Source organism: Cydia amplana, chromosome 1 (assembly GCF_948474715.1).
Source record: "Cydia amplana chromosome 1, ilCydAmpl1.1, whole genome shotgun sequence".
In the NCBI taxonomy this organism is placed as follows: Eukaryota; Metazoa; Arthropoda; class Insecta; order Lepidoptera; family Tortricidae; genus Cydia; species Cydia amplana.
Window position 1 is genome coordinate 13,369,919 of NC_086069.1, and position 17,502 is coordinate 13,387,420.

General features: G+C 38.2%; 1 protein-coding gene across 4 annotated transcripts in view; it reads right to left on the reverse strand.

The window, feature by feature from the left end:
• LOC134648346 (protein nubbin-like) overlaps positions 1-12,431 on the reverse strand; it is a 93,183-nt gene extending 80,752 nt beyond the window's left edge. Inside the window, exons 1-2 of one of the 4 annotated variants that reach the window (XM_063502872.1) lie at positions 12,237-12,431; positions 2,111-2,170 (exon numbers count right to left, since the gene is read on the reverse strand). In XM_063502872.1, coding sequence (XP_063358942.1) covers positions 2,111-2,170; positions 12,237-12,336 — 160 coding nt within the window. In that variant the 5' untranslated portion in view covers positions 12,337-12,431. Of the gene's footprint in view, positions 1-2,110; positions 2,171-11,906; positions 12,125-12,236 lie in introns of those variants that run through there. The other 3 variants (XM_063502890.1, XM_063502865.1, XM_063502882.1) reach the window with 3 other exon arrangements.
• Positions 12,432-17,502: the final 5,071 nt, after the last annotated feature.

The window sequence follows — 17,502 nt, forward strand, 5'->3', positions numbered from 1 at the left end:
AAATGACGTACCTCAGACCTGTCAAAACGACGGTGTTTTGTTTTTTTTTTTTTTTAGCTTTGAAATAGTGACTAAGGCGCTGTACGACAGCGTTACTACTTGTAAATCCGACTCGGACAAGGAGCTTCGTATAATCATGATCGAACTTCACTTAAGGTAAGTTCGTTTGATCATGTAATTATATTGTCTTGAATGGCAACACGTGTGCACGTGCTTACCTTTACCTACCTAGACCTTTTTTAGTAAGTGTAGTTAACTTATATGTTTTTACTAATAAAGCCGTCATCATTAAAAAATCCAGTGGCATACATAGGCGATTCAACCTCATGGAATCTCATTAGCATTGCAAGCGTTGATTTGATGTCGTCAAAATAGAGTAAAAGTCGAGTTACATGGTTATTAGGGCATTACAGCGATGTGACCGATCGCGGCTAGTTTTTTGTCGCAGCATTTGAATAAGAGTCGCGCACAAAGCGCGGCGTGACGCACGCGCAGCCGCGTTGCACTGCGCCGCGCCGCACCGCCTATTCAGCGCGTAATTAACGCGTATAAAAACGCGCCTGACGAAAATTAGAAATGTGCCGGTACAAAAAGCTTTGACCATGGTATAATAATATACTCCGCCTGGTACTCTCTTCCGAGATTCGCGAATGACCTAACTGTCACTTGCCTACGTCATCATGCTGTTTACAGGTTCTCAAACTTTAAAATGTGGGAGAATTTTAACCAACGGTGAAAATTATTTTAACGGCATTAATTTTAAGTTATTCATGTAGAAACATAGTAAAATAAAATAAATATATACTGCACTTTTCACTCCTACTCTTACAGTTCCGAATAGAGCAGCCAACCATTTTCGTAACAAAACATTAATTACGAAGCTTACGACGTGAAAAGTTTGGAAAACACTGCGACTGCTGACACTGAGCGAGAAGGAAATAACAATTAACACGCGTTCGACAAGGACGGTCGGTCAGGGACAAAATGGCGGATTGTCAAATGTGACAGCGCTATCCTGTGTTGCCAGTAGTGTAAACAGAATTACCCGAACGTCTGAAATTTCTTTCGTGAATCGGAAGATATTGCTAACGAATAATTAAAAATGACGTGTTATTGTAAAATTTAAGATAAAATACATATAAATGAAAATTATTAAATTATAAAGAAATAAATTAACTTATTAACCATAGATATAATGTACCCATGTAACATGTTATGTTGAAATAAAGTGGCAATGTTATTGTGACGTAGGCAAGTGACACTCTGGGAAGAGAAGACCATGTTTTATTAGACCATGGCTTTGACTGTGAAATGGTATTAATTTAAATGTGCCGTGTTGTCTCCGTGAAGGCGGATTAGCGTCCGGAACAGTAACAGCAATAGGTATTGCTTTCTTCGATTGCTTCTAATGTATGTACGTGTATCTACAGTGGCCAATAAAAATATTTGTACATTCAAAGTCAGTTAAATAATAAGTATCAACATTTCATTTATGGGTCGCTTTGAACAAAGACAGGAGTTCCATTGACAGGTTTTTTTACATCTTTTCGGAGTCTAGTGTTTCTTAACTTAATGTGCAAGTTGATTAGGTATGCCTACATAGCGGCAATCCACAGTATAAGTATGATTCATCGCGTCTTGAACATTTCGTAGTCATAATTTTTTGTTTGTTTCTTGGCACGTCAGACCTTGGCTACAATAACGATGAACACAATTTATTCGATGTCTGGGTCAATCAAGTAAACTATCACTTGTTCCTGGTTCGTTACCCCTTGAATCTTTATTCAACTATAGATATGTGCTTTTACCATGATTCATGAATATTTTATCTCTTGTTACTTATAGATTAGCAGCAGTAAACTCATTATTATTCATACAAAAACACAAAGAAGTTACTTAGGTACAATTAGGATAAGGTAATATTTGACACATAAGTACAAGTATATTATCAGTCAAGTTATTTTAAAACCTAAGTGTCACTAAAGCTAGCGGCATCGACTTGACCCCAGGAACTAGCACCGACTGCGAGCAGTCACAAAAACATAATTAGATAATGCTCGCGACATCTAAATGGGCCGCGAAAGTGCTAATATATAATCTATACGCTTACCGTTAAGGTCGAGCACCATTTGTGTGTTGAAGTAGCTGGTAACGTCACCGCGCGCCGACACTGCAACAAAATATGACTATTAGAGAACTAGGATACAATAGCTATCGAATCAAAAAAAAGAAATCGTTGATAAAAAACACCTTGTAAATAGTACAGAAAAGCATTTATTATGTGATTTCGAAGCAACCACCACTAGCTTTATGGGATTGATCCCATAGGAAAGTTGTTCAGTGTGACTATGATGTTCAGCTCGCGTTGTATGAAAATAACTTGGAAAATTACCTGGCAGAGATACCTAACGAGAATAGGCAAAATCATCTTTATCTACTAACTACTTTATCGCTATGCCTGTTTTAACCATGCTTTTAACCAAACCATTAGGTACGGGACAGTAAAAAAAACACTCAGCGCTATTAAGTGTCAATTGGCACAATATTAATGTAAAAACTTTGACAATCCAACATTGAATGTGCGAATGTGATAGATTTCATCTATTTAGTGAAGGTGCAATAAGCGGAGTGTGCGGACACAATGACCTCTCAACGCGTGGTCCAGCAGCTGCGCCGTTGCCGATGACCGTTGCTTGCCAAATTCAACGATCGCCACATATCGTCAAATGCGGGGGCGGACCATTCTGTATTCAAAGTTAATAGAATAATCCAAAGGTGACCATAAATTATCCTACACCATGGTCATGGTCATTAGGGACAAACGTGGCGCTTGCGCCGGGCAGTGTGCGCAGTGAGACAGAAGGTAATGAGCATAAGGTAATTCAACAAATGAGTGACCATATAATATTCATTAATTTACTTTAATAAACATGTTTATGAGTGCGCAGTATGATTCAAATTATTTATACATACCGGTGTAATTAAAAATCTGTACAATATTTCTCTACTACATAGATTCATTGCAAGAGTACCTAGTCCATTTCATAATGTACAAGATGTTTAACTGCATCTAGACTTACTCGTATCTTGCCCAAAATTCGAGTAAAAATTACTGATCAAGAACATGTCTGCCTATTCTGAATAGGTAAATATAGCAACGTGCTATTTCATAAATACCTACTTGTTACTTAATTTATTTATTTTCATCAGGCTTGCTCGAAAAAGATCTTGTTTCATGCAGGTGTACTGAAGGGTAAAGCCCTATATTGTTCCCTCGGGATGGAATATGGTTTGTAGAAAATAAAACCTAGGGAGTCCCTAGGGAGTTATAGCTTTAGTTTTTTTTTTAATTATGTCACTAAAATCTATTTTTTTATTCATAGTATGAACATAAAATGTCATTTCATACTAAGAAATGTAATTTTAGTCTACCGAATTAAAAAATAGACTTTAATTCATACGAACCAAGTAGGTTGTAATGTAAGTAAAATACTTTGTTTCAAGTCAAGGTATAAGGGAGTTTTACTTTTAACTGACGTTTATAGTTTAATACTTTCATTTCATTTCTGTTTAAAAATATGTAATTGAATAGCCGTTTAAAATATTTTTACACAATTTTCAATCTGTGCCTTCGATGCCTAAAATATGGCGGACGAAAGTTTGAAATGTCACCGTATTTAACCTTTTCGCCGGGCCAAACACAAAAGCTGTTACTCAGACACCACATCATTGAAGTGTCAAAACTGAAGTTGAACTTTATGTATATGCACGTAGGTCGATGTTGCTCTGTGGTCTGTGACCGATTAATCGGTCTTTGGCGTTGAACCTACGGTGCGGAATCCGCACTGCGGATATATATCGGTCATTGGCGTCCAAAAGGTTAATCATTATTTCGCATAAAATTTAGTTCTTAGTGTGATGAAAGATGAAAAACATTGTGTGTAGAATATAGTAAACTCGAGTCTTTAATTCACCCCAGCCTGCGGCTGTCGTGAATAATAGACCTCGTTTACAAAATCTCGCTTACCCCCCTCGTTGCACAATGTGCTATTGTTACAAGTGTAACCTGTGTTGTGTTTCCTTGCAACATGTTGTGTATCGCGTGTCGCAAGTACCTACCGACTAAGCAGCCGCACCAACTCAAAGATATGCACCGTCTGCCCTCGAACGGATGAAAAATTAAAGGGTCACGTCACCCAAGGGACGGTTTGGTCGGCGACGTATTGGCGAACTTTTGGGGTCATTATTTACCTAAGCTTTCTACATCGAAATGGAATTATGTAGTATAGACAACTAGTCTGCAAAATTGCAACCAGCCACTTGATAGTTGTGCAAAATTTTGTCATTTTTATTAATTAGGTATGTGAATTTATGTCAGAACACATTTCAGCTAAGTTGGTTTAAGTAGTTACTTTAAACGGAATCATATTAGTAGGTACTCTATACAAGTTTTGTGGGAATATTGTCGAGCTTTAAATCTGTAAAAATAACCTTGACGAAAGGGAATTAGGCGTCTTGGGAGGGCCACTTGAAGTGTGACGGAGGTATCCACAACAAAAACTAAAGCGGAGCCGATTGGTAACCGCTGTCGCGCAGAAAATACAGAAGCACAACACAACGCTCCATGGCAGTGTTTTGTTGATGTAAGGCGGACCTCAGCTTATCTTAGTAGGCATCGCATTAGACTTAGGGAAATAAACGAGCGGATAGTTTCTATTTAAAGTGGGGTCAGGTGCCCCCCTCAGTAAATCGCGCGCGTGAAATAGTGCCGGCCAGCGAGCAACGCGCTGGTCCCGCGGGACCCGACCTGCTCGCTACTCCATAAATCGTCCCCATTTGGCTAACCCGCGAATCAAAGAAAGGTAATTCACAATGTTTAAATCCAATTTGAGAAAAGAAAGAACGAGGGCGCCCTTCCCCCGCTCGCTGATGCGCGGCAGGAATGTAAATCAGGGGCAGCGTCGTCGACAAACCATTTATTGTCGTTGTGTCGCTACATTGTCGCTTATTATGAGTTCTCGAGTGGCCAATACATTCAATACACGACATTTTACATGTTTTTACCTAGACTTGTACGCAAGGAAAGAAATAGAAATATTAATTACATAAAATATGCAGATGAAAACGAAACGAGCCAAATTTGGCCACAGGTCTAACACGCAAGGCGTGGCTACTGATCGAGGCGAACACTGTTTTCTCTTCAACGAGTGTTTTTGCGAAGCGGTGACGCGTTATCAGTTACAATAATTTGTGTTAACACGAAATCGCGTGAGCCGCATTCCTAACGATATGCTAATCGGACGAGACTGACGACTCTATTAGAAACATTTTCAATAAAAACACCTCGGGATTTTCTCGCGATTAACCGAGCAACAGATCGCTTCGCAGAATTACAGGTTTCTATTTTGGTGTCGCGGATTCTCGAGACGAGAATCTGTCGGTGTCGTTGACCGGCGGTGGTTAATTAGGCGCCCCCGCGCCCCCCGATATGTTTCACCCCCGCACCCGCCCTCGGCTCACGCACATGGCTCGTAGCGGACACAAACATTGCCCCATATACGAAAATCGATACGGCCGTAACGGGAGCACGTTCAATGTTAACACTTGTCTCGCCTCGACCCGCGTCACAGGACGCTGCTGCACGCCCGAAGGGTAATAACAACGTTGTCTACCCGCAAAACTGAGGCCTGCTTGAAGAGATTTCAGCATTTCGGTACGAGTATGTACGTGCAAAACTAAGTCTACTCGAGTGAAGGGGTGGCGATAGGCATCCGTTTTTCTGAAAGCCTACTTATCGGTGTTTCTTTTGAAAGGAATATTATTAAGGTATCTTGTTGATTGATTAACACTCAAAAGAGGTTTTGTAGAGAGAATATACATATGTCCCTTAAGGTTTTATTTTACTTACTTCTTCGATACTGGAGCTTTATAGAGTAGTTAACTTTAGGGAAGTGGTAAATATTTGCTAACATCAGGTGACGTTATCGGCTTGGGCTGGTGGAGTGCAAGAAAGTCACCTGATAGTAGCCTACTACTATTCTATATTAGGTTAAATCAAGAACAAACCTTTATTTCGGTTTTATTCTCGGAGTCAAACCAATGTGTGGAGTTAGATTAAATACATCTAAATACCTAAGCATTTAGATTTAATATGAGTTTATTACCTGAAATAAAATATGCTCATTAATCTATTATTTAAAATCAGACTACAAGTAATAAAATTAAACACGTCAGTAACGAGTAGTTTGCCGCATGACACGGCTCGTCGCGCGGCGCGTCTTCGGGACTTCCCTGAGTAGGTAAGCTCTTTTATTTTAATAAGCCATTATTTCTATATATATTGGCCCCATAATGTTGAAACGTCGTAAACTATTAAAAATCCCGCATGACAATTGAATAAACAAACAGAAATCATAATTAGGCTTTTAATGTAGTCAACATTAATAACACGGCAGAGAACGAAGCCGGCCGATGTGTATCGCGGCGAATCTGCATAAGCATGAAATTAATTAGACACGTATAATGAGACATTAAGAGCGCCGAGCGAGCGGGCCGACGCGCACACGCACGCCTCCAAGCTGCGTCTACACATCTTGCCAGAAACGCATAAGTCGACGCAAGCGTGGCAAGCGTGGCAACCGACTAAGTGCTGATTTTAGATTGTAAGTGATCACCATTTACATCAAAAGTACAACGGAAATATTACAGAACAACATTAAATTAATGCATTCTTTTTGTGTCCATCCATGTCTTAAATTAAAGGAACCAGATATCATCCCAGAGCAGTCAGAATCCGAGTGCATGCATTATTTTAAATAGTCAATATTTATATTTCATATGTACTACATATACACTACATGGTAAAGCAAGTAAACACATCTCACTTGTTTGGTTTGATTCAGTTATGCACAATTGCACATATCTGTAACCGACAAACTCGGAAAATTATATAGAGTTATTCTGCAAAACAATACAAGTATAAATATCCGTGAGGAGTGTGGACACAGTAACATTAACACCATTTTATAAATTTGGAATTTTAGGAATTTATATTTGAGTTAAGGGTCGATTTGAACTTCGCTAACCATAAACAATATGTTTAAATTAACCTTTTTAGTTATTTGTTCATAACAATAAGTCTTACACATCTATTTATTTGGTGATAGACCTATTTTGGTTACAGAACCATTTTTTGAGGGCAACATTTTTATTTAGGCATGATACACATCGATTTGAAGACATTCTTCAGTATTAGTTTCATTAACCGTCAGGAACATGATTTTTTTACGAGTAGGTACGAGTATCTAATAATCATTAAAAGGGAACTAAAAAACTAAGCAGTCAGTTTATATAAATATCTAATTCAATGGGTATTTGCCTGGAGACAGACATGGTAGGTATTACGATGGCAGTAACTTGTTAAACACCAATTATTAATCGATATAGCAAGAAGTTTATTTTATAATGTGGCATGGATGCACCCATACTTATAACTATTCTAGCTCGGAAAAACGGGCATTACTTAGTGATATTTTATGTAAGTAAGTAGCTACCTATAACAATCGAGTGAATTTACAAACATCAATGCACGTTTTCTTTTGAAACATTCTTGTAACAAACTCATGTTCATATAAAATATTCGATGCATTATTCGGAAGTAAGTAACAATGTTTTTTTAGAAACAATCCGCTTATAATTTCATTTGCATTTCACAATTATGAGAACTATGCTGTGAAAGTTATAGCGTGATTATGGTATCAACCTTGAATTGATTTGGGTCGAGAATTATTTAAATAAGTCGCAGCAGTACGTACTTATGCAGAATCTTAGATATCTACAATTTTATTTTTCATGTCATACTAGTAACTATGTGCCTATCAATGACTTGCTTACAGTTTTTATTCCCAGACATACAATTATAAAATACTATTAATTATAACGCTTACAATTTAATTACCTTGCTAGACACTTTATAATCTCGCTTAGTATTTTAATAAAAAATACATTAATGATGCCGCCGTAACCAAAATTACCTACTTTACTGAGTGTTTTAATATCGTAAAAGTTTTTGTATTTATATTCACTTACCTTTTATTCAACTAGTCGTAGATCTAATTATTCTAATTCATTACGACGAGTATAGGTAGCTACTCTAGGACAAGATATCTGCTTACCTCATGCATGACCTATTACTGAACTTAATAAATGAGACATTTATAAAAAGGCGGGTAAAGAACATTTCAGGAAGTGGCGGCTAAAATAAAATAAAAAATCTGGAATTGAAAGGTCCGGTTTAATAGGGAAATAATGCCAAATTACTATTATATTAACGCAGGTGTGTTGCGTGTGCGGCAAAAGAGCGCAACGCTCCCAGGAGGAGGCGCGCGCGCAGGCCGGCGAGCGGCGTCCACGCGTAATAACGCGTAAAGGCAAACAGCCAAAGACATCACACATTGATGACATTATTACCCCCAAATTACCACGTAATTGATGGAAAACAGCACCACCATTTCGTTTACATTATCGTCAGCGTCAATTCAATTGTTATTTTAATGTGAATGCGATGATAACGTCATTATAAAATAAAGCTATTGTTCGTCAAGATATCTCTATTTCTATTCCTTGTCACTCGCTTTTTCTACTTTGACTTACGTACAAAACATATAACTCAAGTAAGTAATAGGTAAAGGTACTTAGGTATACTTAAAGATGCGTTTAACATGACGGTATCAAGTTAGAATTTTGCGCATTAACTTGCAACCATAGAGAAAAAAATACATAGAGTGCTCACTCCATACATCAGTTTTAGTACAAAAAAGACTATTAGCATCTAGCATCGAGTAGCGGAACTATCAGTACCTACTGCTATTTGACAATAGATGTAGCAGTACTGATAGTTCCGCTACTCGATGATAGCTGTAGACACTGAAATTAATAGTCTGAACTGATGAGCACTCTTGTCTTACTATATTTCTCTATGCTTGCAACAAACTTAACGAAGAAGACAAATTGCCAAACGTCAAAACACTACGCGTTGTTGAAGAATTCTGTTCTGGTTTTCATCAGCAGTTAGTTCTACTTCATTAACAATCACTTTTTTAATGCAAATTCTTCGTTTGTTGATTATAGCTATACAATTTTAGGAGTTGCCTCATCATCAGAACTGGACCTTGTCAAAAATGGGGCCAAATTGGAACAATATTATAAATTTAAAAGAAAAATCCCAAATTGGTTTGATAACCCCCGTTTATTTGAAGTCGGTTAAAAATATCTTGAGGGTGGTTTTGCCTAACACCTACTTTTAATTGTTTGTAACATTACTTACTTCAAAGCTAACTAAGATGAACTCTTTTTTATGTAACGGTATTAACTACTAGTCTATTTTTTTATTCGGTAGACTAAAATGACATTTCATAGTATGAGATGACACATGATGTTCATACTAAGAAATGTCATTTCAGTCTACGGAATAAAAAAATAGACTTTAACTACACATTTTTTTACTCCTTACTTCCTTAGATTATGAGAAGTTACCCTAATGTATGTAAGTAGGTACATATACATATATATATGAATTATCATTTAAAGTGAAAAAGTAATTTTGCAGCAAATTTTGATTTTAAATTAAGAATTGTCCTCGACTCTGTTCATGAGCCGTGGTAAAAAGCCGGTACAACGCTAGGAAGATGATGACTAGAGTTGGCCTCCACATACGTTTGTATGTTAGTGTCCCTTCAGTTGAAAATAATCGAGTAAACCGTCAAGAGGTATCTGTACTGTCCAAACCTAATAATCGATAACTGGTAGGTTCAATAATACTGGTATTGCCTGTTGTATAGAAATTATATTCAAATATACCTATCATACCTATGCCATATACGATATACCAACCATATACCAACGATTTTTCAATACATATTAGCTTTGCTTAGTTTGGAAAAGTCACTTTTAAACCATTTCTTGGTAAAGTTTCACCACATTCCAATTACATATTATTATACAGTGTGTGGCCTATAACGCGGGCGAAAAATTAAAACGTAGATTCTACTCCTCAAACTAGACAATGTTTGTTCAGCGACTTTTAAAAATAACTTGTGGTTTGTATTTTAAAACACTTTAAATTTAATCGAACACGCAATGTATTACGAAATTGATTATGCCTGTACGGTGACAAGACTGACGGGCAATGTCAATTAGACGGAATTTAAAGTACATTGAAAATATTATTTAGTTTGAAAAAGGGACAATTTTAAGACTACATAATTTCAAAAAGTTGTAAACAAAAGTTTTATTGTTTGAGGAGTAGAATCTACGTTTTAATTTTTCGCCCTCGTTATAGGCCACACACTGTATGTTACCTATTCACTCTGAAGCAGCACACTCGCAATAATAAATCAGTAGCGTAAGATATTAAATATGAAATCAATATCTAACAGATTTTCAAAATCTGTATGGCGCTTCTTAGAAATTTGTACTCGTATTATGAGCTTAACTCAGCTTATACATAATTATGCAATATAGGCACTCGGTATGTCGATTCTTGGCATTCATGTCTACCTCAATCCGGACAGACGGACCTCAGTAGTGTGATATTTTTGGATATGAAACATTATCAAAAAAAACATAAGTGAAAAGTCAACTTGTCACTTGTTTACATTCGGATCTAATTAACTTCATTCATATACAATTTGTTAAACATCAGCTGGTTGTATGCGGTACAAAAATGAACATATTAGATGAAAATAGAGGATATCAGACTTAAATTTTTTGGATAGGTAACACAAATTGCAATAATTTTTCAAAATGTAATTCGTATGTTTAAATAATATCAAAGTAATTATAAATAAGTTATTCAAGTATAAGTAAACCAAATAAAAATCCCTTCACCCTCTGGCTGAGTGAATGTTTAAAGCTTTTACCGTATAAGACGGAGCCAATTTTATTATTAGAAGCCCTTCCTTGTCCAAATAGAAAAGCAACACTCCAGTTCACAATAAAAAGGTAAAGTGCATGCGGGGCGTGTCAAAGGAATCATTTTGCACACGAATTGAGGCGACAAAGGAGTGAGAGAGTTAATATTATTTGCGGAGGGTGGCAGCCCTGGCTCCGGGGCTCCGGGGACCGCGTCTTACAGCGCGCCACCTGACCCGCGTTACTTCTGATAAAGGATTATGTCCGAACGACTTGTTGACGTTTTTTATGTCCAGATATTTGTTGTCGCACAATATTGATATTGCGCGGGGTCGGAAGGGTTGCCAGAGTTTAATTATGGCCCCTCGCCGGTCTGTTAATACACCTTCCGAGATTTGGGTGCGTACGTTGATTTGAAGTATGTATTATATGTAATGTGTTATTACTATACAAAATGTAAGATAATTAAGATGAACTCGGTTCATAGTTTAAGCACTTAAAGGTTTCATATTAGGTATACAATTTTATAGTTTTAGGTTGGATATTAATGGAGAATCTAATTCACCTATAAATCTTATAATATTGAAGAATTATCCTTTCGACACCGGTGTACTTTTGTTTTAAATGTAAGGATATGTGTTAATACTTACTAAATACTTATGTACCTACACCTTAATAAGGAATACATCTTAATGAGCGACCCTCCCCGGCTGTACCCTAAACAAATTATACACCTAAACCTTCCTCAAGAATCACTGTATTGATAGGTGAAAACCGCATGAAAATCCGTTCAGTAGTTTTTGAGTTTATCGCGACATACATACATACTGACAGACGCGGCAGTGGACTTTGTTTTATAAGATGTAATAAAAACAGTAATTTTGAAATCCTTTAATGCCAATTTAAATACAAAACTACTTTATATAACTTACTACATTGTCGGCCACTGAATTTCCTTCGCAATCGCCTTGGTCACTTTTGAAAATTGGACATACCTGTAAACCTGCTGCCAAGGGTCAGCACGTTTAATGTTGTGTCAGACATTTGATATCGGTTTAAATTTGTATAACGATGGGGTCGGGCGAATGACAATAATGGAGCGCGCAAATCTGACCCCAGAGACATACAACTCGCGGCAGGGGTCGTGAAGAATGGGATCAAAGCCGCTAAAGAATCGCGCTGTCAAAGTGACGGTTAAGCGAGTAGGGTTGCACTATTTGTTTATGTCGGGTGGCTGCGCGATACTGGTCGGGTTACCGTGCACGGGTCAGGCTGCGGCTGGCTGTCTCACTGAAAACACTGGGCACTGGACACACACTACTGACCGTGGTCCCTCGCGCGCGGCGGCGCGGGTGGCCAGGCAGGCAGGTCACGCAGGCGCATGGAGCAGTCGAGCGGCTGATCGCGCAGAGCCAGCGCGGGCATGGCGCGGCCGCGGCCGCCGGTCGTGGGTCGCGCCGTCTCTCCGGAGCGAGCGTCCGCCCACTAAGCGCGTCGGTGAGACACTGCCGCGCCGATCCACTTTTTTCCAGAGGTTTTTTTCGCGCGCGGGCGGGGGCGGGGCGGCGCCGGCCAATGGCGCGCCACTCCCCCGCCGCACCGCGCCGCCCCGCAAGAGCCTCTTATTTACGTGCCGTATATTAAAAGGGTTTTCCGCGTGCCGTTATGGATTTTCCTTCGCGAGGAGTTTTACATACGCGTCCGCCCGCCCGCGCCGACCCGCTCCGTTCCGCACCCGGACCCAGGCTGCGGTAGGTAGCGCATTCCTCGAGATACAATCATGCTTCAGCAAGAAGTGTCGCAGCAAAAACTGCTCGCCAGAATCGGTGCTGAAGTAAAAAGTCTTCACAATTTTCATTCATGTTCGTTTCGATATAAGAATGGAGTGTTTTCGTTTATCGGGCCATGACTCGGTGGGATATCATTTCGACGTTGCGGGTGATTATTGTTTGTAATTTATTTTTGTTAAGCTGGAAAATTAGGAGAGCGGCGGGCGGAGAGGCGTGACGTCACGGCGCGCGGGGTCAACAGCCTTTGCCTCTGAACTTGAACCCATGACCGCTCACAATTAACATGCTCATTACACATTAACGAATATCACGGCGATCGATGCAATCAGGACAGCGCCGTAGGCTAGAGCCAAAATACGTGTAGGTACAATAAATAGATAAAAGGCTCTATCATCTCTAAGTACTTACGGTACGTTACGAATTAATATTTACGATTCATTGTATCGCCTGTTTCAGTAATATAAATATAGTAAGTACCTACCTAAAGGATCGTACCTAATTTTTTCCATTAGATAGGATCAATTAAACAAATCCAAAATCTCAACAGTGTTTACCTACAAATAATTTGATACTTAGTCAGTCAATTCTAGGTAGAGGTTTTTTCTGGCAAATAAGATTGAATGTAAGTAATGTTGTCTTCGGTTACCGCGATATAACTCATGAAATGAAAAACGCAATCAATATAAGTACGCGATATAATCCGTTTTAATAGTTTTATTGCATGAATGTAAGTAGGTATTTAGTCTTAATAGTGTATCTGATGAGTTTTTCGGAATTTATGTACGAAATATCATTTGATATTTACCAGTCGCTTTTCGGTGAAGGAAAACATCGTGAGGAAACCGGACTAATCCCAATACGGGCCTAGTTTACCCTCTGGGTTGGAAGGTCAGATGGCAGTCGCTTTCGTAAAAACTAGTGCCCACGCCAATTACTGGGATTAGTTGCCAAGCGGACCCCAGGCTCCTATGAGCCGTGGCAAAATGCCGGGACAACGCGAGGAAGAAAAAAAAGTGTATCTAAATAATCTTACGTACTGAATAGCCATTGGACAAAGCCGAAATGTACATATGCATTAGGGTATTTAGAACCAGTATACAAAGTATCATATAATCGGTGTAGCGGTTACGAACAAATTAACAAATTACGATTGTTTACTTTGGAGCAGCCTGTATGAGTTAGTAGGTCCTGAGGTAATAAATAAATAGTATGAAACCTTCTTCGACCTTTTTGATTATCTTTTTTATTTAAGACACTAATAAGATTGTGACTTTTTACAAATGTCATCATTGCCGCACATTTTCGAACAAATTGTCAAAAGTACTGCCAATCAATAGGTAAGGCCGGTTTCTTTTTGTTGTCAATTAATTGGAAATAACTTTTGTATAAAATAAGTATATGTTTTTATCTTTTGTTCTAATTAACAAAATATTAATGTTAGAGCATTCCTGACGTTAGAGCATTCCGGGTTTGTCCAATTGCTAAGGTCACCCTGTATAACATAATTATATCAATACAGCTGAACCCTTTAACCAGTGATCGGTAGCAATGGATTTAAAGTAAAGGAAAGTAACAATTTTCAAGGAGACGGTTAATTAAGGTTCATATGAAGGTTATTTTATTAACCTTAATTAATAATTTCAGCTGAATTATACTTTATAGATTCCTTTAACACAACGACGTTGCCATGCAATTAAACCATTGTTACCGATCATTATCATTGTGTCCAAAAAGTCCTTCTCCCATATAATAGCTCAACATGGTAAGTATGTTGGGATAGCTATTCTTTGGAAGTAACAGGGATTGATCGAGTAGCTATGGCGGTAGACTGCTTAGTTTAATCCCAGGAAAAATGCGTGTTAAGACACCTACGTACCTATTAACTGCCCCTATTTTCCCCAGTAACGCTTCCAGTATTTCGCACTCAATATCTTCCTTTGAGCAATGATACTCGAAAGAATGAGTACAATATGATACTAAAAATCCAATTACTATCATATTTTACGTTTCTGAATAAGTCTTACGACTTGTTTTATAAAATCCCTTTAGTTCTTATTTCTTATGTGAAGTCAAATATGTAGGTAGGTATATGTATATAAGTAATAGTTATTTTCGATATATCGAAAATAACTATTTCATCACACTTGATCAAAAAAGATCTTATTTCATGCAGGTGTACTGAAGGACAAAGGCCTATACCTATTGTCCCCACGGGAGTTATGAATACCGAGAAATAAACTATAACTCCGTAGGGAGTTATAGCTATTTTAATTGTTAAGTGTCACTAACCATACGAACAAAGGGTAGGGGAGCGGGGGGCTTGTTGTAACAGTTTTAGGAAAAAGGCCTAAAATATGTATAGTATAAATTTATGATTCTGAGTATGAGGCTTTGTAAAGTATTTATCTAAGCACTAATTCCGATTACAAAATAATTTTAAATGTTTACGCATCTTTTACACCAGACACTTTTTGAAAAACTGGGAGTTGTTACAACTTACCCCGTAATTTTTTTTCAATACCTGGTCGTAACAGAGCTCGTATGCACATCCACTTGCTTCGATGTCTGGCGGGGCAATGGCGGTGTTTACGTTATTCCTCGAGTTATAAGAAAATCATTCAGCAAAAAAAATTTAAAATGTTTTTAATTCCCCGTCAAAATTAAGCGTTACTACTTACCCCTGTTACATTAAGCCCCCGGCTCCCCTACTTAGGTATAAATGAGTTTTACTTTTAAAATACTGACGTTTATAATTTAATATTTTTGTTTAGGTATGATTAAAAATATTTTTTTTTACCGTTTAAAACATTTTTAACAATTGTCAAATTACCTAGTACCTACCTCTCAGCAATATTTATTATTTTTAATGTCCTTCATAACTGTGATCCCGAAATATTTAGATCGTGAGCAGCATCTATTACCACCCCCGTTCAACACCCTTACAAACTAAAATAACCGAAAATAAACTATTTAATTCTTATATCGATTTGTATTGATGAATTAAACGCGTGTCCTTTGTTTACACCGTGCGTGTGCCATTGTTACTCGAGCAGTTGACCCCACTCCAGGTTATCAGCCTTATTTCAAGGGCAGAAGGTTCACATTGATGCTCATTGTTGAGATGTGGGTCAGAGCGCCATCTGCCGCCCCCGCACCTGGCAGCCTCCCTTTCCCCGCCCGCTTACCCCGCAGTTCCCGGCTCCCGCACGACATGCAGATTTATGTTAGAACCGAATTGCCAAGTCGAAGAGCTAAAGAAGCTCGATGTGGCAGAAGCGTGCATGTGACCGTAGACTCTGTAGAGTAATGTTCTAACCAGGTAAATTAGCTACTCCGTATAAAACGTAGACATCAGGAGCGGTTAAATATTGTGTCTAAGAATTCTATGATGGAGATAATAACAGCTGTATTCGAACAATAAGATACGTCAAATATTAGACGTGTACATCGAAATACGTGTGTTCGAATACGTCTGTTAGTGAAACTTAAAAAGTTTGTGTTGACAAGCAGCAAAAAAGGGCAACCTTGGAAAACTGTTTCGACAATCTTATTAGCATAGGTCAAAAATACATGTAAGTATGTATTATTGTAAATTTGTCACAATATGCGAACAACACTGCTGTCACTTCCAGTAGTGTACCTGTGTGTATGTGTATGGTTTCTGTCAGATGTCACGCTGAGCGAGCGCACGACGGCTCTATCGCCGAGCACCCGCTGCGCCGGCGCATAATGCACAGATACTGATAACGGAGGCTGACACCACTCTGCAATTAGCACGGAGACATGTGCCACACTGCCAGCTAGGGCAGTTACTCAAGCTGTCACATAAGCTGTGTGTGCAATCATTTTGTACTTGATTTGATCTGATCGAGCTCTTGACAAAAAAAGAGATATATTATAAACCAACCAAGTCATAAAAACAATCTAGGTTTTGAAAATGAGTTCCTATCTGCAAAAAAATACCTATCCAAATATATTACGAGTACCTATAGAGTTACCTATTATACTCACTGGTGTAAAAGAGACAGTTACGAGTATATTTAAACAAGGTTCCATTTGGATGGTGACTGTGACAGCGATACTGTTGCGGCGTTACTGCTGCAGCGCGGACGTGGGAGATGTTATATTCAATTTCCTTTATAAGATGAGTGACGGATTGAACGTTCTACTTAATCGCGACAATAATGCTAAAACGACATCAACGTAATTTATCATGGAAATTGACAGTGATATGTCTTGCGTCCAAGCACGCTACAGCAGTAACACCGCAGGCTGTTGCAATCGTTACTCAAATCACTGTGTAAATACATTATTGTCACTTTATTTACACCTTTTAAAAGTAGGATTGTTAATTATAGAATAGAATAGAATAGAAATAATTTTATTCGTGAGCACAAACACAAAATAGAAACAGATATAACAGAGATATAACAAGAGATATAACAGAGAATAAAAGGATAAAGTGCCACGAAATGGTTTCACCTCAGCATGTAGCTGGCGACTTCCAGCGCTGATTATGGTTTACGTACTGACTGTATTAGATATTATGATAGGCACCTAACGTATATAAATTACGTTTGACTCATGAACCGTCAGAGTCATGAATCATATTTTATGCTCATTTACGAGTATTAAAACCATAATGCAAGAGAGATTTTAAAATATTGCAGTTCAATAACGAAATATAAGGTGGTTATTTTTTGCTAGTATGGTTAGGCTATCCGAACGTCATTAACAATGCGTATTGTGTCCCTTGGTCCGCCACGTGCATTTATGCACGACGTAAATATTCATTCGTCAG